At 41.6% G+C, this 23551-nt stretch overlaps 1 protein-coding gene across 1 annotated transcript in view; it reads right to left on the bottom strand.

The window, feature by feature from the left end:
* Positions 1 to 314: 314 nt before the first annotated feature.
* lrp1ab (low density lipoprotein receptor-related protein 1Ab) overlaps positions 315 to 23551 on the bottom strand; it is a 93422-nt gene continuing 70185 nt past the window's right edge. Inside the window, exons 42-89 of the mRNA XM_044112038.1 lie at positions 23354 to 23543; positions 23003 to 23207; positions 22716 to 22908; positions 21664 to 21789; positions 21441 to 21569; positions 20979 to 21098; positions 20742 to 20855; positions 20489 to 20638; positions 20279 to 20401; positions 20036 to 20152; positions 19818 to 19946; positions 19606 to 19734; positions 19337 to 19477; positions 18571 to 18758; positions 17777 to 17960; positions 17597 to 17682; positions 17376 to 17495; positions 17084 to 17271; positions 16790 to 16995; positions 14347 to 14535; positions 14064 to 14212; positions 13178 to 13271; positions 12937 to 13053; positions 12713 to 12832; positions 12518 to 12640; positions 12303 to 12428; positions 12097 to 12213; positions 11390 to 11496; positions 10986 to 11118; positions 10163 to 10285; positions 9923 to 10045; positions 9609 to 9746; positions 9381 to 9518; positions 9152 to 9271; positions 8052 to 8359; positions 7786 to 7964; positions 7416 to 7522; positions 7202 to 7321; positions 6929 to 7105; positions 6700 to 6840; positions 6395 to 6568; positions 5559 to 5720; positions 5183 to 5354; positions 4867 to 4968; positions 4711 to 4787; positions 4542 to 4635; positions 3611 to 3755; positions 315 to 3426 (exon numbers count right to left, since the gene is read on the bottom strand). Coding sequence (XP_043967973.1) covers positions 3289 to 3426; positions 3611 to 3755; positions 4542 to 4635; positions 4711 to 4787; positions 4867 to 4968; positions 5183 to 5354; positions 5559 to 5720; positions 6395 to 6568; positions 6700 to 6840; positions 6929 to 7105; positions 7202 to 7321; positions 7416 to 7522; positions 7786 to 7964; positions 8052 to 8359; positions 9152 to 9271; positions 9381 to 9518; positions 9609 to 9746; positions 9923 to 10045; positions 10163 to 10285; positions 10986 to 11118; positions 11390 to 11496; positions 12097 to 12213; positions 12303 to 12428; positions 12518 to 12640; positions 12713 to 12832; positions 12937 to 13053; positions 13178 to 13271; positions 14064 to 14212; positions 14347 to 14535; positions 16790 to 16995; positions 17084 to 17271; positions 17376 to 17495; positions 17597 to 17682; positions 17777 to 17960; positions 18571 to 18758; positions 19337 to 19477; positions 19606 to 19734; positions 19818 to 19946; positions 20036 to 20152; positions 20279 to 20401; positions 20489 to 20638; positions 20742 to 20855; positions 20979 to 21098; positions 21441 to 21569; positions 21664 to 21789; positions 22716 to 22908; positions 23003 to 23207; positions 23354 to 23543 — 6851 coding nt within the window. The 3' untranslated portion in view covers positions 315 to 3288. The remainder of the gene's footprint in view (positions 3427 to 3610; positions 3756 to 4541; positions 4636 to 4710; positions 4788 to 4866; positions 4969 to 5182; positions 5355 to 5558; positions 5721 to 6394; positions 6569 to 6699; positions 6841 to 6928; positions 7106 to 7201; positions 7322 to 7415; positions 7523 to 7785; positions 7965 to 8051; positions 8360 to 9151; positions 9272 to 9380; positions 9519 to 9608; positions 9747 to 9922; positions 10046 to 10162; positions 10286 to 10985; positions 11119 to 11389; positions 11497 to 12096; positions 12214 to 12302; positions 12429 to 12517; positions 12641 to 12712; positions 12833 to 12936; positions 13054 to 13177; positions 13272 to 14063; positions 14213 to 14346; positions 14536 to 16789; positions 16996 to 17083; positions 17272 to 17375; positions 17496 to 17596; positions 17683 to 17776; positions 17961 to 18570; positions 18759 to 19336; positions 19478 to 19605; positions 19735 to 19817; positions 19947 to 20035; positions 20153 to 20278; positions 20402 to 20488; positions 20639 to 20741; positions 20856 to 20978; positions 21099 to 21440; positions 21570 to 21663; positions 21790 to 22715; positions 22909 to 23002; positions 23208 to 23353; positions 23544 to 23551) is intronic.

The raw sequence follows: 23551 nt of genomic DNA, 5'->3' as shown, positions 1-23551 counted from the left end.
AACATCCGCCAACCGGCTCAGTCTGCCTCAAAGACATTTGCAGAACAATCCTCCAAAAACGGCATGTCATAATCGGACTCTAGAGGACTATTTATTAGAGTTTTGCCAAGTCTTTCTCGTCATGTTCAGTCGAATCTCGATGTCGAGGAATGTTTCTGTAGATCGTACTCAAGAGGAAAACGCTTCCTGGTTCTTCTAGATGAAGCTAGTCCAACCAAAATGTCTCCAATCATATCTTTCTTAAGAAGTGCCTTTTGTGTAAACAGTGTTATTGTTGTATGTCAGCCATAATTTACTTCATTTGGTGAAGATTGTACTTTTTTTTTTTTTTATTTCAACCTTGTAATACCCATAATATGTAAGCTGAAAATCAGGCTTGATCAACACCTAGAAAGTGATCTCTAATATTTACCCTTCAAGTAAAATAATCTGACATAAGTTATACTTGGGGTGTGGGGGGCTAGGATGGGGCCTATCCAAGCAACTGTAAAAAAGAAAAACAATTGAATGTTACTTGTATCTTGACAACACTTCCTGTCACACTTTGGGTGGCATTTTGAAAGTGACTTATTTGCCGGGAGGTCTCCAGATGTACACACGATGTGGAAGACATTGGCTGTAAGATGCATCTCAATAAATTAGAATATGATCAAAATCTAGTTTATTTCAATATGTCAATTAAAAATGTGAAACTCATAGATTGATTGCACAGATATTATATTTCAGTTGTTTATTTCTGTTTGGTTTGCTGATTGTGGCTTGCAGCCAAAGAAATCCAAATTTAGTTTCTTGGAAAATCAGAATATTTGACCAAGAAAGGATTTTTAATGTAGAAATGTGTACAGAATATGAACTCAGTGTTTAGTAGCATGTCACGGAGAGAATCATCCGTGGCTCAGCTGAGGTGTTAATGAAACGCAGCCTGATTTAATGCCGTCCTTCAGCTGTTTCATCTCAATCTTGGCATACTTTGTGCTTCTCTCACAGTTTCACGACTATAGAAACTGTTTCTATATCTGTAGCTTTATGTTTGAATATTCCATTGAGTCACTTTAATTTTTCAGATTTTCCAAGAAACAGAATAAACACACACAGAAAAAAATCTGGTTGTGTTTTTGCATGGATTTAAATTGAATTCCTGAGATTAATTAGCGCTTTTGTGATATTCTAATTTACTAAGATGCATCAGTACGTGTGTGTTTCTAAGCTCTTGTTTAAGTCATGGCAAATGATTTGTTCTTACACTACATACTTTGGCTTAAAATAGTATGAGACACTATTCTTTACAAGAAAGATTTTATTAATGTAAATAAAAAAATAAAAAAAATCAAGGAATGTTCTTTGTAGAGAAAAAATGATTTCTGGGATCAAGTGCCTGAAAGGTGACACTTTCTGTTTAATAAACATGTTGAATAAGAACCTTCATCAGATTGCAGGATCATGGAAAAAAATGTTTTTGGCTTCCTTTCTTTGATGACGCAACATTCAAACAAACAATTTCTACATCTTTATGTTTTATTTCTTAGGATCAGCTAAGATACTCTTCCTCCATTTCTCTCCAAATGACAGTCAGGGCCGTTGTACATTTCTACTAGAAAAATCCATTTAATTTCTTATATATATAAAAAAAGGAAAATAAAAATAATAAAACAATCAGATCCACAAACCTGTGGGCTTTTTTGCTACCAAAGAAATCCTCCAACCAAGACACGATTGTTCTAATTTACATGAGTCATTTTGAACAGAATGTTAAAACTTAAAAAGGTGATGAATACTGTTAACAAGTGAAGGGTAAAGCCAGACGTTCCTCAGTGTGTGTGTGTTTGTGTTTTGAGTTTGAGCACCACACGGTGTGATATGGCAGGTATGGCTGACGGTTTTAAAAAGCAGCACAGTGTGCAACACTGAGTCAAACAGAAGGTTAGCAGCAAAGCAAAACAATAACAAAAAAACAAACCGCTCGTCAGGAACAAATCAGTCTCACTACTTGGAAAGGATGCTCGTCGAGCATTTAGCTAAATTACAGTTAAACCTAAAAAAAAAGAAAAAAAAAAAAAGTTCAATCTCACATATGGTACCATCACTCTGTCTCCCTGGCCTTTCCTGTAAGTGTACAATCAAAAGACAAGGAATGGAACCCCCCCCCCTAAAATGCAACCTCTGCTTGTTTTCAGTGAATTCAGACAATTTTGCCTTTTTTTCTTTTCTTTTTTTTTTCTTCTCCCCCCTCTAAAACAAACTATGTGGAGCAGTGTCACCGCTCCCATCATGTCCCACAGATATCTAAGAAATAAAAATAATAAAACAAACCCAAGGCCACAGATATCCATTCCTGGATTTTTTATTTTTTTCTTTTAATCCAGGAATGTTGGACTTACAATCATCCTCGTTAAACGCTCAAAAAAAAAAAAACTGCAACTGAATCATTCATTGCTGCTGACAAAGATTACACAAGGACTTTAAAAATAAAATGTTAAAAAGTACAGACTGCTATCTGTTACTGTTTGTTTGTATTCCTGGGTAATATTTTCAAGACACTTTGTTAATAGATTCATATATATATTTTTATATATATGGAAATATATATTTATATATATATATATATATAACTTTAGTCTGTGCAAGGAGATAAAAGACAATCACTTGAATGAAGCTGCTAAGTCCTCTGTGTGCATTCCTCTGTCAGTCTCCTTCCGGCAGCAAACTAAACATGCACATCTAAAGTGGAAAGTATCCAGGAAGCATTCGTGGTGAGCACTGACATTACTCTTCTGAGCAACTAAACACTTGGCAACTTCTTCCTCCAGGATGGAACGATACTCCCCTGCTTCCCCTAGTACAATTCATGCCCCCCCACCCAAAAAAAACCAAAAACTAAATAAAAACATGACATCTGCTCCACAGCAGTGTCTCTCCCCATCTTTTACATTTGCACAGAGGTAGTGGCTATATGTAAAGAGGAAGTGAACAAAACTAAAAAGAACTGATAAAACGTCTATAAAATGGTTTGTTTTCCCTCACCGTTTTTTTTTTGTTTTTGTTTGTTTTTTCTATGTCAAGGAACAAAATATAATACTGCAATCACTTAAAAAAGTAGTCCTTCATTTTTATACATTTTGTACAGAGTTCTTGCGGTTGTTTTTCTCCTTTGTTGCTTTTCTTTTCAGTTGGTAAAGGCATATGATGAGAGAGAGAGAGAAATGGGGAAAAAAAAGAGGGAGCTTGTTGGCTCAGCTCTGGGTCGGAGGAGGCGGGGCGACGTTGGCAGAGATCAATCCCGGCTGAGCTCTACGCCAGCGGGTCATTCATGTCCTCGTCGGTTTGGGACAGAAGCTCCTTCTTTTCGTCCGTGCTGGCCAGAGAGTTGCGGCTGTTGTGGGCGCCCATGTACAGGGTGGCGTACACAGGGTTGGTGAAGTTGGTGGGCTGCCGGGCACACGAGATTACAAGGTTGCTCAGCTTGTTATATAAAACACAGAAGGCGCAATTTAGGGCGCTTAATTCAGAACATTTTATATTAAAAATCTTTTCCAAAATATTCTGGTGTATGGAGGTGCACGTGTAGGTTATCTAACTTCAGTGATTTCTCCAACGGGTTTTTCAGCGTTACCTTATCTGGGTCCAAAGTGAAGTCTGAATCTAGCAGCTCCCCGGCGTCGTCATCAGGATCTCCTTCGTAGATCTTGTAGGCCGGGTTCCCGATCTCAACATTCATGGCTCCGTTTGTCATCCGGTGATGCTGGAATCCCTTTGCACTGCAGAGTTTAGAAAGGGCGTCATCAATCGTCTTTATTCAAAAGTGCAACATCTGCAGCTCTTGTGGGAGAAAACCCAAGTCAAATAAAGTCAAAAGGGAGACAAGTTTAATAAATGAAATCAAACAAGACAATCATTTAAGATCAAATGAGCTTTTTTTTAAAATCTAATTAAAAAAAAGGCCATTTGATTAAAAACAATCACGTATACAGCAGCATGTCATCTGCAGAGAATGCTGGACGTTGCAAATATTCAGCTCTTTGCAGCTTCTGAACAGTTTTTTTTGTTGTTTTTTTTTCAAATAAATTCACAGCTGAAGAGTATCCTTGCAAGCACATAAAGACCGACATTTAGACACTTAAACACAACATGAAAAGTTATGGAGAAGGCGAAAAGGTGTAAAGGTTCAGTTCCCCATTCTGCTGATGATGGGGAATCCCTCACAGGGTGGTTAGGAGGCAAACAGAAAACGGCAAGCAAATACAAACCGACTTAAAGAATAGAGAAAAAAAACAGACAAAATTAAAAAAAAGAAAAGCAAAGCCACTCTGACTGTATATCGAAAGAAGGAGAAGCTAGGGGGGGAATTATTTAGCCCTATCAAGTTACCGCGAGCACTGAGAGCGAGATTTGCCCGAGGACAGAAACCTGGGAGACAGGAGATAGATGCTGTTATCAGAATGTAACACAGAAAGAGAAGCTGGAGAAAAAAGGATGAAAAATGGAAGTCGAGTCCCAAAAAAAAAAAAAAGCTTTTTCTTTTTTTTTTTTTATTCAGTACTCACCCACGCATTCTCCGCTTGTACCACAAGATGGCGCCAACCACCAGCAGCGCCAGCAGCAGCAGCAAGAGGATTGGAATCACAACGGAGGCGGAAACTGTGAGGAGCAAACAGCGTGAGCCAGAGATACCAAAGGGCGGCCTTTATTAGCACAAGGCCTTTATCGACTTACCGCCACCGGTGGCATCAGAAGAATCCACAGAGGAAGATGCAACATCACATCTGTAGCCTGACCATCCAGAATGACACCTGATAATAACACCAGGGAGTCAGACAAACAGAAGAGGAGGGGTTGTCACGGGTTTGGGGGAGTGGATACAGATCTTACCTGCATGTAGGAAGCTGAGTGCGGGTGTCGAATGAACACTGGCCGTGAGCGCAGTAGTCCAAACAATTGTAGCAGGTGGAGTGGGTCTGACCATTGGTGCAGCTACATAGACACATGGAGAGAGAGTTCAGCTTGTTATAAAGTGAGCAATTTAAGAACAAAAACAAACAAAAAAAAGAAGCCAGTGGAATATCATAGAAAAGCTCATTTACTTAGAAAAATGTTAAAAGTAAGAACAGAAATGAAGGCTTAAAATTTGTGTACAGTTAAAATTTTTTTGTGTCTTTCTAGAGTTTTGTCTCCTCAGCTTCCTTACTTGCAGGCGATTTCTCCGGTGCGCTGCGTGAAACACTTGCCGTCTCCACAGAACTGACACTTGTCGAGCTCACACTGGTGTCCCGTGAACTGGGTGGAGCACTGACACAGTTTGGTGCCGTTGGAGGTCTGCAAGCAGGTTCCACCGTTTTGACAGAAGCCTTCGCATTTACCTAATGAAAGAAAGAGGAGAATAAACCACACACTGCGACTTTAAAACATTAACTTAAACATTTGATTAAATAGTACATATTTCTTTATTTAAAAAGTGACACTAAATCCGGTAGTAAGGAGATCATACTGGCCCTTGCACAAACTATCTACAACCTTGAAGCCTTAAAGAGAATTTAAATCTGTCTGGATTTGCTGCCACTTACTGTACTGGCACTGGTCTCCTTGGTACTCGGGTTTACAGCTGCAGGTTGGCTGGTTGCCCATGCTGACCAAGCAGCTGCCACCATTCAGGCAGTAATCCTGGCAAGTGTGGAGGTTGCAGTTCGGCCCTGTGAAGCCTTTAGGACATCTACAAGTCGGTGTGCCTGCAAAACCATTTCAGTTGTTAAACAGGAGTTTCAAGATAATCCCCCCCTGAAAAAAAAGTACGATTACAATCAGCAACTTCAATCTCGTCCCAATTTTTATTTCAGTTGTCCCTCGAGGTGAATGAGTTTATCACAGAGAACAATAAATGAAATGCAGCAACTGTTGGAAATATGAGGAAGAACAAAATCATATTCTAGTCTTCTATACATGTCAAACTAATTCACTACAACTGATTGAAGAGTTGGAGTTCTCCAAGAAAATAAACTTTACTACCTGAATTTATTATCTGTGTTAGCTATTTGCGATTTTGATGTCAAACAGATTCTAAATTAAGTTAAGACTGTTGATTTCAAATAATAAAACAAATAAGAAAGAGACGATTGGTGTTTTATTAGCAACAAATCCAGGCTGTGAAAGCGTTTTTCAGGTGTTTTGAGAAAACAAAAGATGCACAAACTAAAGGTTCCAGGAATAAAGTCATCCCCACCTACTCTAAAGGCAATTGCAGTCCATACAATGATTGTTCTGCTTTAAAAAAACATGGACAAATCTCAGTTAACTTTTTTTTTTTTGGTTCATCTGGCCTGGATGGAAATAATTTGTCTCGACATAGATATATGTATATGTATATTTTTGTCTGGCTGGAAATCCTTACACCAAATGAATCTACCTGTATGGGAAGAGGTGCAGGTTCCTCCGTTCTTGCAGTAGTCCCTGCACTGGTTGGTCTCACACCGCACTCCAACATAGCTGGGCTGGCAGCGACACTTCTGCACCTGATAGGCATTGAAGAAGCAGCTCCCGCCGTTCAAACACTGGATACTGCAGGGCTCTGATGGAGGAGCTGCAGAGAGAGAGGACAGGAGGGAGGAGACGTCATTTATACTGCAGCATTTAAAACCCTTTTTTTTCTTTTTTTTTAAACCCATAGATGAGATGCTGCTTAATGTGAGTGATGTGTATGCTTGGACTTACTGAAAGACGACGAAGTGGGGCTCGGTCTCTCCACGCAAGTACCATTGTCAGCGACGTAGTTGTTGGGGCAGGTGCAAACGGGCCCGCTGGGGCTCAGAAGACACAGCCACTCACACTTTTTCTTGTCGCATGGGTTAGGCACTGGTGCAGAAATAAATTATACAGTAAGCAAGAGACTTCAGTGTCTGTAAAAGCGCAAATTATGGCTTAAAGATGATTCCCCACTCACTGTCTGGCTGCTTGTAACGGTGGTACAGGACTATATCAGTGGCGTGGTTGATGCCTGTTGTAAGGTTTTCCATCGGGCCTTTGCCGAACTTGTTGACCCGGAAAACAAAGTTGTTCATGTAAGTGACACCGTAGATGTAGTCCTCAAAGATATCAATGCTGAAAGGGTGGAGTAGGTCTGAAAATAAGATAAAAAATAGGAGAAAAGCTTTCAGGCAATGAACCAATGAGACAGCGTTATGTTTTCTGGGTGTACTCAGAGGTGCAACTCAACGGTTTTTGATGCCAGAGACGGCGATGACTGGGTCTGAGCCATCCAGACGAACGCTGCCGATGACCGAGAGTTTAGCATCAGCCCAGTAAAGACGCTCATTGAAGTAGTCCACGGCTAATCCTGCAGCAGCAGAATGAAAGTAATGTAAGGGGCTTTCATTGATTTGGAACATTTTGGACCTGAAAGGATCACTCCACGCTCAAACAGCGCTGACCTGTGGGCCACTGGATGTTTTCTTGAACGAGAGTCTGTCTAAGAGTGCCATCCATGGCAGCCGTCTCGATTTTAGGATGGTTTCCCCAGTCTGCCCAGTACATGGTGCTAAAGAGACACAACACACAGTCACAAGGCTCAGAAATATGGCATTGAAAAATGAGTGCAAAAGTGTTAATACATCTTTAAATTCTCCCACATTTGACCCATATATGGGTCAAATCATAAAACCAAGAACCTTGTCAGTTCTACTTAAAATTTTTAGACTTTTTGTTTGTCAAATAAATCCTCAATACCACTTTGAAGATTCCCGTTGTAACATGAAAAAAAGTACAAGGTAGTGTAGATTAAAAGTCAAGCTTCTCTCTGACCTCCTTTGTGGGTCCACTACAATAGCATACGGCTCATCTATCATGCCAGAGATGAGGGTCTTGCAGTGCTGCCCCGACATCTGAGCCACTTCGATCACATCTCGACCAGAGTCTGTCCAGTACAGGTTTCCAGCCACCCAGTCCACTGCTATACCACGGGGCATCTTCAGCTCCCTGATCTGGATATGAGCAGAAAACAACGTAGCAACTTTTTTTTTTGTTTGTTTTCTAAAGCGACACATCTTCAGATTGTTTACAAGCTTTACCTGCAGGTTGGTGATGCCGCCCTCGTTCTGCCGGCGGTTGCCGTGAGAGTTTGAGGAGGACGATGATGATGATGATGAGGACGACGAGGACGAGGACGGCTCCGGGAGCTCGTAGGAGGAGATGCGACCAGTGTGCCAGTTGGTCCAGAAAATACGGTTGCTTTTGACGTGCAAATCCATGGCGTCGATTCGCACGCTGGCGTCACCCTGAAAGATCTGCTCGTAGCGCCAGTTGGGCATGCCGGGATCCAGGCTGCGGATTTCGTTGTCGTCGGCTATGTATAGGATCTGTCGACTGCTGTTCATGCCTCGGAGGACCAGAGGAAGAAGTTACAGCAGCGATTCTCAAAATCTTTTAAGTTTTACAGTTATTTATTTCCAAATGTTTTGGTGCATTTTTCCAATCAGAAGAACAATCCTCGTAACTGCTGGTTCATCCTCCACAGCATCTAGTCGTTTGTCCTCACCACTCGAGGAGACACTCTCTTTGCTGCATTGCCAGGAACGTATCTCGGTGAAGACAGAAAGGAGCATCTGGACGTGCAAAAATGATTTCCGGTGCTGTGTGCGGTCCAATTCATTTTCAAGGTGAACTGCAATATCGCTTACAGTTGTGTGCATCTTAATGCAGAGGGTGTTTCTTATGTTTCTTTTAAAAAGTTTGTACTATTCTAGTTTGCTTAAATTAGAGTTACAAAGAGCATGCGGTAAAAATGTGAAACCTATGCAGCCACAGTTACATCAAATGTAACTGTGGGTTTCAAATATCTGTGCAAACAGTGACTGCTGTGAGGCAGTGCCATCAAGATCAGATTTCTTTGCATCAAAAGAACAGCGTGAACTATCATAATGAAAAACCTGACAAAGACATTCGATAATCTCGTTCATAAACATGGCATCAGGAATTTTCATTCTGCTGACGCCGATGATGTTATTGAGCTATTTGTTTTGATTAAGTGACTCGCTTTTCCAGTTAATCGATTAGGCTTGGCAGTTTGCACCAACTGTTTTGAGAAATGCACCAAAGCATTTGAAATAAAATCTAAGAGGTAAAAAAAACAACAACAAAAAAAAAAAAACAATGATCGGATTATCCTTACTGTCGGCCTTGCAAGTGTCATTGATCCTGGTAAAGTACTTGTGGCAGCTGCATTTGTAGGAACCCTTGGTGTTGTTGCAGATCTGGGAGCAAACTCCAAACTCTAAACATTCGTTTTTATCTGAGAGACGAAGAGCCAAAGGAAAATATTAATGCCAGTGAAATATTACAAACCAGTTTCTTTAGTCTTAATCGTACCAATTGGTTTTGTAAACAATCTGCAAGTGTACCTCCACAGGTGTGGTGCCCGGTCTTCTGGAAACCCTTTCTGCAGGAGCAGAAGGAGTCCGTGCCGTTGGTGATGCACTGTGACTCGTCTACATTGCCGCACTGAGTGCTGTTGCTGCGGCAGTCGTTCAGCCTTTTGTCTGAGATTAAACAAGCAATTTAAACATGAGACGGGAAATTCTGAGTTTCTGTGACTCTAAGCTTGGACGCTGGGTGCAGAAGGGAAGCACCTGTTTTGCATTGGATCTCATCAGAGCCAAAGTCTTCGCAGTCATTGAAGAAGTTGCAGCGCAGGTTGGAGCTGATGCATCTGCCGTTGAAGCACGAGAACTCATCCTTCTCACACGTGGGAGTCGCTTGGTGGGCCTCTGAAAATGCAACCGCGGACATGTCAGTAATAATCCAAGCTGACGAAGTAGTGGAATTTTTTTTCTAATCAGACACTTCTGTGAAAAAGTTTTCACACCCCTTAAACGCTTTTGAGAAGAAAACTGTACAAAAATGTGAATATGTTGCTGCTCCTCTGAACAGCTCCACTTCTCACCACAGTTGAATTCATCCGAGCCGTCCCCACAGTTATTAACGCCGTCACACCTCCTCGACATGTGCAGACACACACGGTCGTTCAGGCACCGGAAGACTCTGGTAGGAGGACACTGGAACCTCCCTGAGAGGAAGAACGGACGAGACATAGATGAGAGAGAGAGAGAGAAAAAAGAAACAAGTCAGAACACGATGGCAAACGAGACATTTAGAAAGTGTGTGACTAAAAAGATCAACTCACTGCATTCCTCTGGATTCTCATCTGAGTTGTCACCACAGTCATCTTCCCCATCACACTTCCAGGCGAGTGGTTTGCACAGAGTGTTGTTGCACTGGAACTCATTTTGAGGACAGTGACGTCCAGCTGAGAAGCAGAAAAACAAGGTCATTTTTTATCAGTGTCGAATAAGATCGACTTTTTCAAATTAAGCTAACAAAGGAAGTAACATAGGTTGGTGCAAAATCCACTGTCCAAACCAGCAAGCAATCCTTAAATATGTTTTGTACATTCCTTCAGGCTTCTTCAAGGCCTTTTGCAGATTTTCTTAAAATGCAAGCAGCTTTATCCTCTCACTCTGGTCAAGTAGAACTACATGATATCTCCAAAACATGTGGTTACTGTTGCTAAATATTGCACAAACAATATGAGTTTTGATTATTTCACATTTCCTGACTTTCCTCTATTTTTTTGTCGTTATGTCCCCACCAATCTACCAATCTTAGTGATTGAAATTCTAAAACTGTCCAACAAAAAAGCATGAAGTCTGGCTATGGAAGTCATTTAAAGTCCATCCAACATTGAAGATGGTATCCCACCAACTATTACAAGTGTATTCACGTGATTGAGGCACTGCACATTTTGATAGCGTGGCGAAGACTGCGCTTTGATCTACTGCGTTGACCTATTTCAGAGGAATGTTTTTAAGCCACTTAAATCTCACTTCAAGTTATTTAGACTCAAAAAGACCATCCGAAAATCTGAGAAGAAAAATTGCAAAACTATTTGGTGTCTCTGAGGAAAACCTATGGGACACAATCCAACATCCTGGCCAGAAAAGACTAACCAGCGCTGCCGCAGTTCTCCTCGTCACTGCCGTCCATGCAGTCCGGGTCAGAGTCGCATCTCCAGCGGATCGGGATGCAGTGACCACTCTTACACTGGAACAGGTCGTTGTCACACTTCAAATCACAGCCATGCTAAAGTTGACACACAACCCACATACTGAGAGTCAGTTTACGACGTGAAGTTAGAATGGATTTAGAATCACGCTGCTGTGCTCCATGATGAAACTTGGCCCACATTTAATGCTATGTTTTCTTTTTACTTTGAGTTCATGCTTTATGGCAGGGGTTTTCAAAGTATGAAAGGGTGAGCCCCCCTCCAAGGAGCACAATGCCTGCTCATTTAAAACTAATTTATGACGTTCCTTAACAGGAGCACATAAAACCTCACCATCACGGCCCTCACCTCATCAGATCCGTCAGCGCAGTCGTGATCTCCGTCACACTTCCATCTCCCGGCAATGCAGCGGCCATTTGTGCAGGCGAACTCGCTCTCCGAACATTGACGAGGCTCTGCAGGAAGAGAGGCTTGATTCACTAACAAATACTGACAAAAGTCAGGTGAGCAAGAACAACGGACAAGAACGCAACACATGTGTGGGTAGACAAGACTTCAGAGGTTTATGTGAGAGACTGCACAGAGATATCTTTTCTTTCTCTTGTGTTGCTATCTTTCTTTAGTGTTGATATATTCTTAATTGTGAGAAAATAACATTAACTTTGGAAGTCCATCAATAAAGGACTACTAAAACTTTGGGAAATGGACAGATATTGCAGATCTGCTTGCAGACTCTCACGGGACAGGCTGGGGAAGTGGAGGTGACACACGAGAGACACGGCGCTGATAATGGGAGGTGGAATAACTTACCTCTGGCTCATACCAACAGGACAGTATGAAATGAAACAAATATCAGATGAGGTGAGATGCTTCAGAAAAATGTCAATGCAATCAATTTGCATTCAGGATCATCAATTTGTTAGACGTTAAAAGGAGAAAGTTGAATTCGTTGCTGGTGGATGATGCACATGGGGGACTGGCGGTGGACAGAGTGAGCAAATAGGCGTAGAGAGGATGAAGTGCGGAAGCTTTGCTGCAGAAAGAGAGACACCTACGGCATTTCTCTTCGTCTGAGTTGTCCCCGCAATCGTTGTCGTAGTCGCACTGCCAGCGGCCCGGCACGCAGCGGTTGTTCTTGCATCTGAACTGGTAGGGCTCACAAGTCCTCTCAGCTGCACAATTAACAAACGTAAGTTGCAGCAAGCAAAACTATAGAAACATCTGCAACACTGGCTTCTCTTCAGGGGCGGAAAGTTCCTACCGCACTCTTCTTTTGGCTCGTCGGAGGAGTCGCCACAGTCGTCCTCGCCGTCACACTTCCAGCGTGCGGGGATGCAGCGCCCGGAGTCTTTGCATCGGAACTCATCCACGCCGCATGTCATTTGAGCTGCGGGGAAGACCAAGCGTTTGGGCACAACGGTGAGTGACAGTCTCAAAAGGTACATCAGAGTGCTCTCCTCCGGTCAGTCAACTTACTGCAGTTGGCTGGTTCATCTGACCCATCGGCGCAGTCGTTGTCCCGGTCACACACCCAGAGGCGAGGGATGCAGCGTTTGGTCATCGCACACTGGAACTGGGTGGGAGCACATGTAACCTCAGCTGTTGGGGAAGATACGATTATTGTTAGTTTGCAATTTAAATTGAGCAAACCGGTAAACAGGGGTCACTTACGGCAGTCCTTCTCATCCTCGCCTTCACCGCAGTTTTCCTGGCCGTTGCATCGGAAGATCCCTGGGATGCAGCGATTCGGGTGGGAACATTTGAACTGGCTGGGCAGGCAAACATGAATATCTGGGAACAAAGATTATAAGCAGAAAGAGTTTTTTCCCCCTTAAATACACATAATATTGCTGGCATAATGTAGCTGCTAATAATAACACAAAACAAAGACCTACCGCAGTTGGCCTCGTCTGAGAAGTCCTGGCAGTCGTTATCTCCATCGCAGATATAAGCAGGGTTGGTGCAGATGCCTGTACCGCACTGAAACTGTCCCGGTCTGCATTTAAACTCCGCTGTCACAGATAAGACGCAGTTTATCAGCATTCTGCTCAACATGAGTATATCTGAGAGTTCAACTCAACCACAAGCACCTTACATTAGTATGATACACCATCGTCTTCTTTCTCAGATACTTACGACAGTCTGCAGGCTCGTCTGACCCGTCGCCACAGTCATCCTCAGTGTCGCATTTCCACCAGAAAGGAATGCATTTGTCATTCTTGCACACAAACTGGAAGAGAGAGAGAGAAATGATCCAAACTGAGAGCAGAGCTGGAGTCACAAGGCATCAATCAGTACAGGTGTTTTAATTATGCAGTCAGGACAAAGTGAGTTTGGCATTTCTAATTTCTAATGTTTTATACAGCAGAACTTAAAAAAACTCAACTTTAAACCAGAATAGTAATGCTGGTCCATTCAACTCTTTTTCATAGATTCCTACAAATTTTCCATTTGAAAGTCCCATACTTTCTTAGGTATTTTTCCTGCTGCTCTCCTCCTTATGATCTATATGTAATCAGTGTTGTTTTGTGATTGTATGTCTCAATTTTTTTTTTCTTTTTTACAAATTTTTACCTATTCTGGCCTATTCGCTGTACACACATGTCTACTTGACAAATAGTTTTCTAACTGTTGCATCTACAGCTCAAAACTGCTTTTTCTATGAAAGCACGAGAACAATAAAACTGTTCCAAGACCATGAAACTTGAGGGAAGATCACTGCAAGACCTCAAAATATAACAACTTGGATTAAAAAAAAACTTTAAATTTGAGACCTAATGAGGAAGGACTGAATAATGACATTAAAAAATGACATTTAATTTGCATTTAGAGAAGAAGCCTTTTGGTCGCTATGGTCAATTATTTTAGGAAACATCAAATGATCAATTTTAAAAGACAGACACTAAAAAAAAAATTATCTGGAAAGCCACATAATTAAATTTTTTCCATACTTCTGCAAACCTGGAAACAACTTGTAGCTTTCTATCCTTCCAACTAGATGCTGAGCACACAGCCTGCTTACCTGACTGGCCGTACAGTTGGACATGCATGTCCGCTGGTCGCTGGCCAGATAGAAGTTAGTGGGACAGGCACATTTGTATCCTCCTCCTGGTGAGAGGAGGCAGAGGTTGCTGCAGCCACCGTTGTCTGTCTGGCACGGATGTTTCAGAACTGTGACGGAGATGAAGCGACACAAAATTTTTTAAACACCAAAAGCTGAAAAAACCTGAAGTGTATTAAAAGTTTGTCTTGAAAAACTGTTGTGAATTATTGTCGAAACACACTGAACTTTATCAGGCTCTTACCTGGTGGCTGGCGGTAGGGATGGTAAATGTGAATATCCATGGGCCGGTGCAAGGTGTTGATCAGGGTGGTCTTGTTGGTACCCATGGTCTTGTGCGCCCTGTTGATGGATTTTGTTTCCCAGTCGGTCCAGTAGATGTACTCCTCAAACAGCGTCATGGCAAAGATGTGAGGGATGTCGTGGTTCAGAACTGTGAGAGCAAACACATTAAAGATATGATCATGTTTTCAAGGTCAGTTTAAGGGGATTCCCCCCCCCCCCACCACCACCACCTTCATCTTGTCACAAACAGTGTGAAAATTCATAATAGTGTCACTGTTTTTTTTCACTTGATGAGATCTGGACTATTTACTTGTGAAAACTGGCAAACACAAAATAACTCAAAGGTCTTACAGATTTAACTTAATTAATATGAAATGATTTGACCAATGACATGAAATTCATATACTGTAATTCTTGTTTAAATGAAACAAAGCTGATAGCAGCCTTTAAGAAAGGGTACAAACCATTACACATCAGTTTATTTCCCGTTGTTATTTTTGATGGATTAAAGTAATAAGTGATCATAAAAACGCTCAAATCTCAGTTATAGATAAAATTCATCTGCACTGACCAGCCTTTTAATTTCAAAAACCAGTTTCAGGACAATAATGCAGAAAAAAGAAGGTTATATTAAGGAGGTGATGAAACTGTTTTCATAATTTACATTAAATGGAAACAGCTTTTTTTAATCTAAAAAAATAGCACATGTATGATTTCAAACACTTTTCAAAATGTATTAACAGTAATATTGAAAACATTCTCCTTCCTTTTACCCCCCCAAAAATTGTTTTTGAAATTCGACAGCTGCTTTTCTCAACAAATGGGGGACAAGGCGCACACAGCACACACACAGACTTTCCCTTTCTACCAATAATCTACATTAGAAATCCATACAGTAATTTAATAAGCACATAAAGGAATCTAATGCAGCACATAAAATCCTATTCTTCCCATTGAGGTGTTGTTACAGTAAAGAGAAACTTCCTGTTCTGTTAATGTAAAACTGAGTGAACAGACAGAGTTTCCATTATATCCCTCTTATGCAACAGCTTCTACACCTCATTAAGTTTTACACTCTAGTTGCTCGTCTTTTTTTCTTCTGGCGACATATAGGCGGCGTCTCATGCATGCTCTCTGTGTTTGAGGGTCGCCGTGTTAAATAAACACGCAGCAGCAATTCAGACATCTGGCAGAGCAAACACAAAAAGCAAGTGGCACTCCTTTAAAACGCCTACTAAATAGTAAAAAAATAAATAAATAAATGATTTTTACCAATATTCTGCTTTAATAAAATTAATACATAACAGCAGGTTTACAGCCTTGGAACAAGTTCAAATATTAGTCATATTAGCTCAAAGTGCCCTTCGGTCTGTCCTTATCCGAGTCTTGTTCTTCAAACACACAATGGTGGGAAAGAAGCATCTGATTCAGTGGAATCGTTGACAGGTACCAGGCTGCTGTGAGATTATGCTGAACGATGTAAATAATATACATATATATTTTTTGTTACATCAATAATAAGTAATTATAGGCCCATATTCATACTAATATAATTGGCAGAGTTTATTAAAAAGGCAGTTTATGAATTATAAAGATGGAGCAACAAAATTCAGTTGTGGGATCCCTCATGGGTGTATTCTCGAGCCACTTTTATTTAACAACTACATGACCTCCATGTTTATCTAGACCGGGAGTCACCAACTCTAGTCCTCAAATTCTACAGTCCTGCAGGTTTTAGATGACTCCCTGCACTAACACAGCTGAACAAAAGGTGAACATGTGTGCTGGAGCAGAGTTGCACTTAAAACCTTACTTGGCATAATATTAAAGCCATTGCCATAATAAAGAGTTTTCTGTCAAAACAGGACACAGAAAAAAAGTGCCTTTACTGGTCTCTGTAAAATAAAACAAACAAAACGAACAGACGTCACTCAAAATGCAGCTGCCAGAGTCTAGACCAACAAAGCGGAAAATATGTCACATCGGATCATAAATCACTGCACTGGCTCCTTAGTTATAAAAGGATAGTCTTTACAGTTCTGCAATCGGCCCATAAAGCACTAAATGGTATTTGGTCAAAATACATTTCTGAGTTGCTTGTTAATTATGAACCATGTAGAACCCTCATGTCCTCAGAGACGAGCTTGTTCAGCGTTTCCAGGAACAGAACTAAACCAGGGAAGACAACATTTAGTTTTTCTATTGTCTACAGCCCTGGAACATAAACATGAAAACCAATCAGTTAGGTGGAAAAATGCTAAAGTTTTGACGTGGCAAATCAAAGATCTGAACATTATCTATCAATCTATTAAATTTAGGTATTGTTTTTGTTTCATATTTTCTTTTTCTTCGAAATAAACAAAGTTTGGCAACAAACATTTCTGCCATTTCTGATGCATTACCTGTGTGTCTGCTGGTTCCATCCAGGCTGGCAAACTCGATATAGTCCTCTCTGGCATCCGCCCAGTAAATCCGATCGTTGACAAAGTCCAAGGTCAGTCCGTTGGGCCAGGTGATCTTATCCTCAATGATAATTTTTCTGTCTGTGCCGTCCATCCCAATTCTCCCAATGTGAGGGTTATCACCCCAGTCGGACCAGTAAAGGTATCTAAACACCAGAAAGCACAGATTCACTTAAATTAAAGATACTCAAAGCACGGATCTTCATCGTCGCAAGTTAAAATAACGTCGCTTACCCATAGCGGACGTCCACAGCGACAGCCCGCGGCTCTCTTAGGCCACTGTTGACCAGCACAGTCCGGTAGGCGCCATTAAGCTTCGAGACTTCGATGGTGTCACGACCTTTGTCACACCAGTATAGATTTCCACCGACCCAGTCCACTGCCAAACCATCGGGATTACTCAGGGAGGTTCGGTGCAAAACCTACCAGATCGGTCAAAAAAGTAGAAGAATAAATTTTACCTGCACTGCTAACAAAAGCTGAAAAACAGTCACAAATCAAATTGAGCAGTTAGCGAAGTCCTGACCTCCATGTTGGTGCCGTTCATTTGCATCCGTCGGATCATGCTTCCCTGAGTGGTCACGTCTGTCCAGTAGATCATCTGCTCTGCATAGTGAAAGTCCAGTGCTACTGCATTGTTAAGGCCCTGATTTAAAAACAATAAATTACGATGAATGATTATCTTTACATAACAAGCCAACAACGAGAACACAAATATTTGTCCAAACAGAGAGCCAGACATCCCACCTGCTTTATAAGAGTATAGTTGGAACCATCCAGGTTGAGCTTTCTCAGATAGTAGCGATTCGCAAAAATCAGGTAGGGTTCCACTTCTACACACAAGTACCATCCAAAACAGCATCACTCAAGACTGAACTACGTATGTGCAAGTAGTGAATTATTAATCAGACTCATGGCTGCCTTTACCCGATGTGGACTTGCAGATGGTGGGGTCATTGGGGCTGACTTCAAAGCCGTCCACGCAGAGACAGTGGAAGCTGCCATGAGTGTTCAGGCAGTGCTGAGAACAGGGGTAGGTGGTCGTGCACTCGTCTATGTCCACACACGTCTTCCCATTTCGCTTCAGCTGGAAGCCGGGATGGCATCTGCACTGCAGGGACCAACAGCAGAGCACATGTGTCAAAGTGTCACGCATGAGGTCATTCAAGCATCCCTCACATTTACTCTGGCTGCGCATGACTCCCTTGGCCCGTGCAAGGAAATGACGGCTTTATGTTTCGGTGTAATATCGATGTTTATCCAGATACCAAACAGAACAAAATTACATAGGTAAGTAAAAACAGGTACAAAGTGTTTGTTGGTTGTAGAAGAAGCCCTGCCCTAACACACTGCACACCACAGATGTAGCAGTTCACACAGAGTTCAAGCTGTCCCAAGACAGGCCTCCCTCCTTCCAGGAATGAGGGCCATAACAAAATTTCATCTGGCGTAACTGTAAACCTGAAGAGACGGGCTTCAGATCTTTATATAACCAGGTCCACTTGAACAAACAGCAAATATTATCTCTGCTAACTCTGTGCTCACACTGAGAGTATGAGAAATGTTTTTGCAGCCAAGCTTCAGCAGACCTACATTAAAAAGTGAAAACCTGAAATTTCAATCAATGTACTTTAAAGTTTAAAGTCCTTGAAAGTTCTGTTCATACTAATAGCAGATAAAAGTGCTGTACAGACTGGTCAACAATAAGTGAGATGTCTTACTTTAAAGCCGATTTTGAGGTCGTCACAGAGCTGCGAGCAGCCGCTCAACTTGCTGTTTAGACACTCATTGATGAAGCAGTTGCGTTCATCAGAGCCATCGCCACAGTCATCATTCCGGTCGCACAGCAGAGTTTCATTCAAACACTTCTTATTGTGGCACATGAAGGAAGATTCATTACAGATCCTCTCTGAAATCACAGATGCACAGAGTCAATGTAAGAAGTAACATGATTTTTTTCTCAGACAAATAGTTGGCACAAAAACTAGAACCTATGTTTTTACTAGTTTGCAAATGATGAATTATCCCAAGGAGGCTAGTAAAAGAAACATTAATTCACTACAGAAGGACATACGTATCTGATGCTTAACAATGTAGAATATGCAGATTTACAGACTACCAGTAATCTGTTCTTTACCAATCAGCATTAGGGTGTTTACATTTGGTCGGAAGCCACTTTGTTTTTTTACTGCTGCTAAGATAACAAAAATACAATAGATAAACTGACTGGTTGCAGACATTTAATAGCTTCTCAAATGTATTTTTCACCAAAGGACAAACTACAGTGTTTGTGTTTCTGAAAAGAACTCTGGTCACTCAAGAACGTTCTCTGGCGTGACAGTACAAAGACTTTAAATCGTGGGAATGGTTTTATTCTTAAAGCCAAAACTTTTTTTAAGCCTTTTTGAACCTTAACACCCGTAACCAACCCATGCAGGGTCAGAATATTAGCTTTTGAATGATAAAATAAACCTATTGAGATCCTACCGGAGTCTACACAGTGAGGGTTTTTGGGAGCTTCATCAGAGTGATCTGGACAGTCAAACTCGCCATCACATTCCCACTTCTTCTGGTTGAGGCAACGTCCATTTGCACAGCGAAACTCCTCTGGACCACATGGTGGGTATTCTACACGGAAACCATAAATTACAGACTTTTAACCTCAAAATAAGCAGGTGTCAAACAAAAATATAACCAGTACCGGCTTTATAAAATTCTTTATTTTTATTTTTTTTCAGATACAAAGGAAAACCAACCACATTCTGGGGACTCATCCGAACCATCAGAGCAATCAATGTCATGGTCGCATACAAAGTGCTTTGGAATGCACTGTCTGTTCTGGCACATGAACTCATTCTTGGTATCGCATGTATTGTTGGTGTACACTGAAAGCAGAAATAATCACTTTTACTAAACGGACGTTAGGATTTTTCGTTCTGTTTCCTGCAATCATAGCAGACTGACTTACTGCATCCAGCTTTCACGCTCTCATCGGCTCCATCGGGACAGTCGTTATCTCCATCGCACTTCCAGCGCTGGGGCACACACACATGGGAACCCGGGCACTGGAAAACGTCAGGGCTGCAGGACTTATGTTCTGTGAAGTCACGGATTAGTGAGTTGAAGGTAAGATGGTTGCATGTTTCCAGTGAATGTGCGACAGAAAGCAACTGTAATATTAGTTACCACATATCTGGCCTTCGTCAGAGCCGTCGCCGCAGTCATCAGAGCCGTCACACACCCAGTTCTTGGAAATGCAGCGGTGGTTCCCACATTCGAACTGAGTGGGCGAACAAAACTTGTCTGCAGGAAAAGAGAAGGTGTGTTTGGTATCTTGAAGGAACAGCAAGATGTGTTGTAAAAGGAAACAGTCTGACTCTTCTGCGAGTTTTTAGGAAAAAATGAGCTCGACTTTGCACAAAGACTGACCGCAGTGTGTTTCATCAGCTCCATTCTCACAGTCGTTCTCCTTATCGCAGGTCCAGCTCATCGGGATGCAACGCCCACTGGGGCAAGCAAAGAAGTTAACGGGACATTTCAGCTTCCTCTTATCTGCAAAAGGAAAGAAAAACAAGAAAGTAGACCTTTGCCGCGCTGAAGGAAGTTGAAAGTGTCAGAAGAAAAATAAAGACATCGCACCTGGACAGTTTCTCTCATCAGAAAAGTCTCCACAGTCATTGTTGCCATCACACACCCACGAGGACAGATAACACAGGGTTGTTTTCTCACAGCTCCGGAAGGTGGCGCCTTTAACTCCAAGGCGGAAGAAACGCGAACAGTCGGTAGGTTCTGAGAAAATAAAACCTTTCTAAGCCTCATATTTTTAAATTCTTTTTTAATTCCGAAAAATCCCACGAGGTTATAGTTTTGGATTTAATAATGGATTACATACGGCAGTTCATTTCATCACTAGCATCCTCACAGTTGACCACCTGGTCGCAGCGGCTGTAGTTGGAGATGCAGCTCCCGTCTTTGCACTGGAACTCTCCAGCTTTGCACAGAGTCACTGCAAGGAAAGAAAATGTGAATTTAGGTAAGAAAATCCAAGCTCCAGATTAAGAACATTTACGTTCCCTTTAAAACAGGCCGGTCAATCACGTTATGGTTAGCGTGGACTGGCTTTACTTACTGTTGCAGGGCACTTCATCTGAATTGTCGCCACAGTCATCTGTGCCATCACACCAGAACTGGTGGCCAAGACAGCGAGCATTAAGGCACTTTCGGTAGCCCTTCTTACAAATGCGATTGGCTGCAGAGAAAAAGTTTTCATTTTCAGCTATGAATAAAATTCAAACCATTTATTTGTGTTTTACTTTCTTTTCTTGAATATACATATATATATATATATATATATATATATATACATATACATATATACATATACATATATACATATACATATATACATATATATATATATATATATACATATACATATATATATATATATACATATATATATATATATATACATACATATACATATATATAGATATATATATATATATAGATATATAGATATAGATAGATAGATATACCAAGACTACAAGATTTAGTATTTTCCACCCGCTTGTTTTCAATCAAAACTCACCACAATAAGATTGCTTTTCGTCCGACTTGTCCTTGCAGTGGGCCATCCCGTCACATGTGAGGCTGTAGTTGATGCAGTCGCCGTTTCCGCACTCAAAATCATCCACACTTCCACATGACATATTCAGCGCTGGTGACAGCGGGGAGAAAGAGTTCGTTTTCAGAAACACTTACACTTTGTCACAGTTCAAGGCCTTCTTTAGGTTTTGCTCCTTCCTCCTTACAAGAGCAGGTATTGTCCTCGAGGAGCTGCCTATCGCCGCGGCAACTGCAGTTCACCCGTCCGTCAGATGTGGGCAGACACAAATCCTGGCAGCCTCCGTTATTTGTTCGACATGGAGAGTACTCACCTGAGGACAACACAATGGTTTGTTTATTGCAACATAATTTTCACGGTATAATCTACAATCAGGGTTAATAAATGGTTTGCTGAGCAAAGAAATCCAGATTGTATTTAGGTCAAATACTGTTTGGTATGCTCTTTCCAGCAAAACATACAAAAGTGACATACTCATGAAGAAGGGGATCTTTTGTTGCCAGAAAGTACTCATGGCCTAGAGATATAGTGTTTAGCTTGTACTCTTTAGAAAGTACTCTTAAGTCTTTGGTTCCATCTACGTGTGCTTCTTTCTTTAAAGAAGCCATTAACATCACTATTACTGCCATTAGGTATATGTAATGTTTGCTTTCCTTTTTATACAACGCATTTGTGGTTTAGTGGTTTTGTGCTTTGTTGCACATCTTTCCTGAAAGAAGCTGTTGACTGAGCTGTTACTGTCATCACTTGTGTATGTGCTCTGCTTGTATTCATCAAACCGAGCTTTCTTGCTGAGTGCGTTCTTTTTATGGACATCTATAGAGCTATTGATGGAAGTAAGTATGCGTAATCTCTGTTTTTCTTTTCCACCCTCCAGGCTTAGCACTTAGGGTAGTTGGATAAATAATTAATGAATACCCGTCATCTGTGTGGCGGCAGCTGCCCAGAAGGATTTAATACTTCAGATGTAAAGCAGCCCAAACTATTTCCCATTATGATAAAAGGCCTTGAATCATTGAGCATACATTTTTTTTTTTGATTAAACAATGAAAATGTAAAAGCATTTTAGCCCTTGCTTGAGGCATTTCAGTATGAACCAATAGTTTGGCCAACGAGGATAAATATCCATTTTAACCCACCGTTAGAAGATCTCTTTTCTAACTTTTTAGGAAAGACGTTAAGGAAAAAACAAACACTTAAAACACATATTCATAAATGGATGCAGTGAATGATACCCACAGCTGTTGGTATCGTTAGCCACAGCAATGATGCCCATTGGCTGCTGAGGGATGTCGGCTCGCAGCACTTTCATGTCTCCTCCAGTGAACTTGTCTGCCCTCAAGACAGCTCGCCTCACCCAGTCCGTCCAGAATATGTAGTCTCCGTACACGGCCAGACCGAATGGATGAACAGGTTCGTTCTTCAACAGGACCTAATGCATTCGGTTTTAAAAAGATTAATATGTTTTGGTGCAAGAGCCGCATCATTTCCACCACAAGTAACATCAAGTTAAAGAGCTGCCTTACATAGCGGCTACTTCCGTCATATTCGCAACGTTCGATCTTGTCCAGAGTGGCGTCGGAGAAGTAGAGTTTCTCAGCACGGTGATCGATGGCCAGGCCATTAGGAGTTTTAATGTCACTGCCAATGATCACCAGCACATTGGCTCCGTTCAGAGAGGCCCTCATGATGCTGGGAGACTGCTCGTTCCAGTTTGTCCAGAACATGAGACTGTGGTGGGAAATAGCAGAAGACAAGAATTGTGGCAGGCTACCAGGAAGCCCTATTATAGAATCAACGGCTCACCAAGACAAAAATAAACGTTCTCGCCAAGAAAACGGGGCGACTAAGGCAAAGATCTCACACAGCTGACTCACTCCTGACACTCATCCAGCACAAAGGCTCTAGGGTGGTCTTCTCCAGACATCGTAACGACAGTGTTGCGGTTATAAGCCACGGAGCGGCTCTGGTCTACTGTGTGGCGAGTGATGGTGGAGGTGGTGTAACTCGTCCAGTAGAGTGTGTCCCAGCCTCGGTGGTACGCCAGACCCTCAACTGACCCGACGTCTGTGAAG

The sequence above is a fragment of the Gambusia affinis genome, linkage group LG01, assembly GCF_019740435.1.
Source record: "Gambusia affinis linkage group LG01, SWU_Gaff_1.0, whole genome shotgun sequence".
Lineage (NCBI taxonomy): Eukaryota > Metazoa > Chordata > Actinopteri > Cyprinodontiformes > Poeciliidae > Gambusia > Gambusia affinis.
Note: the sequence above shows the minus strand (reverse complement) of the source record. Positions and strands in the feature narration are given on the sequence as shown.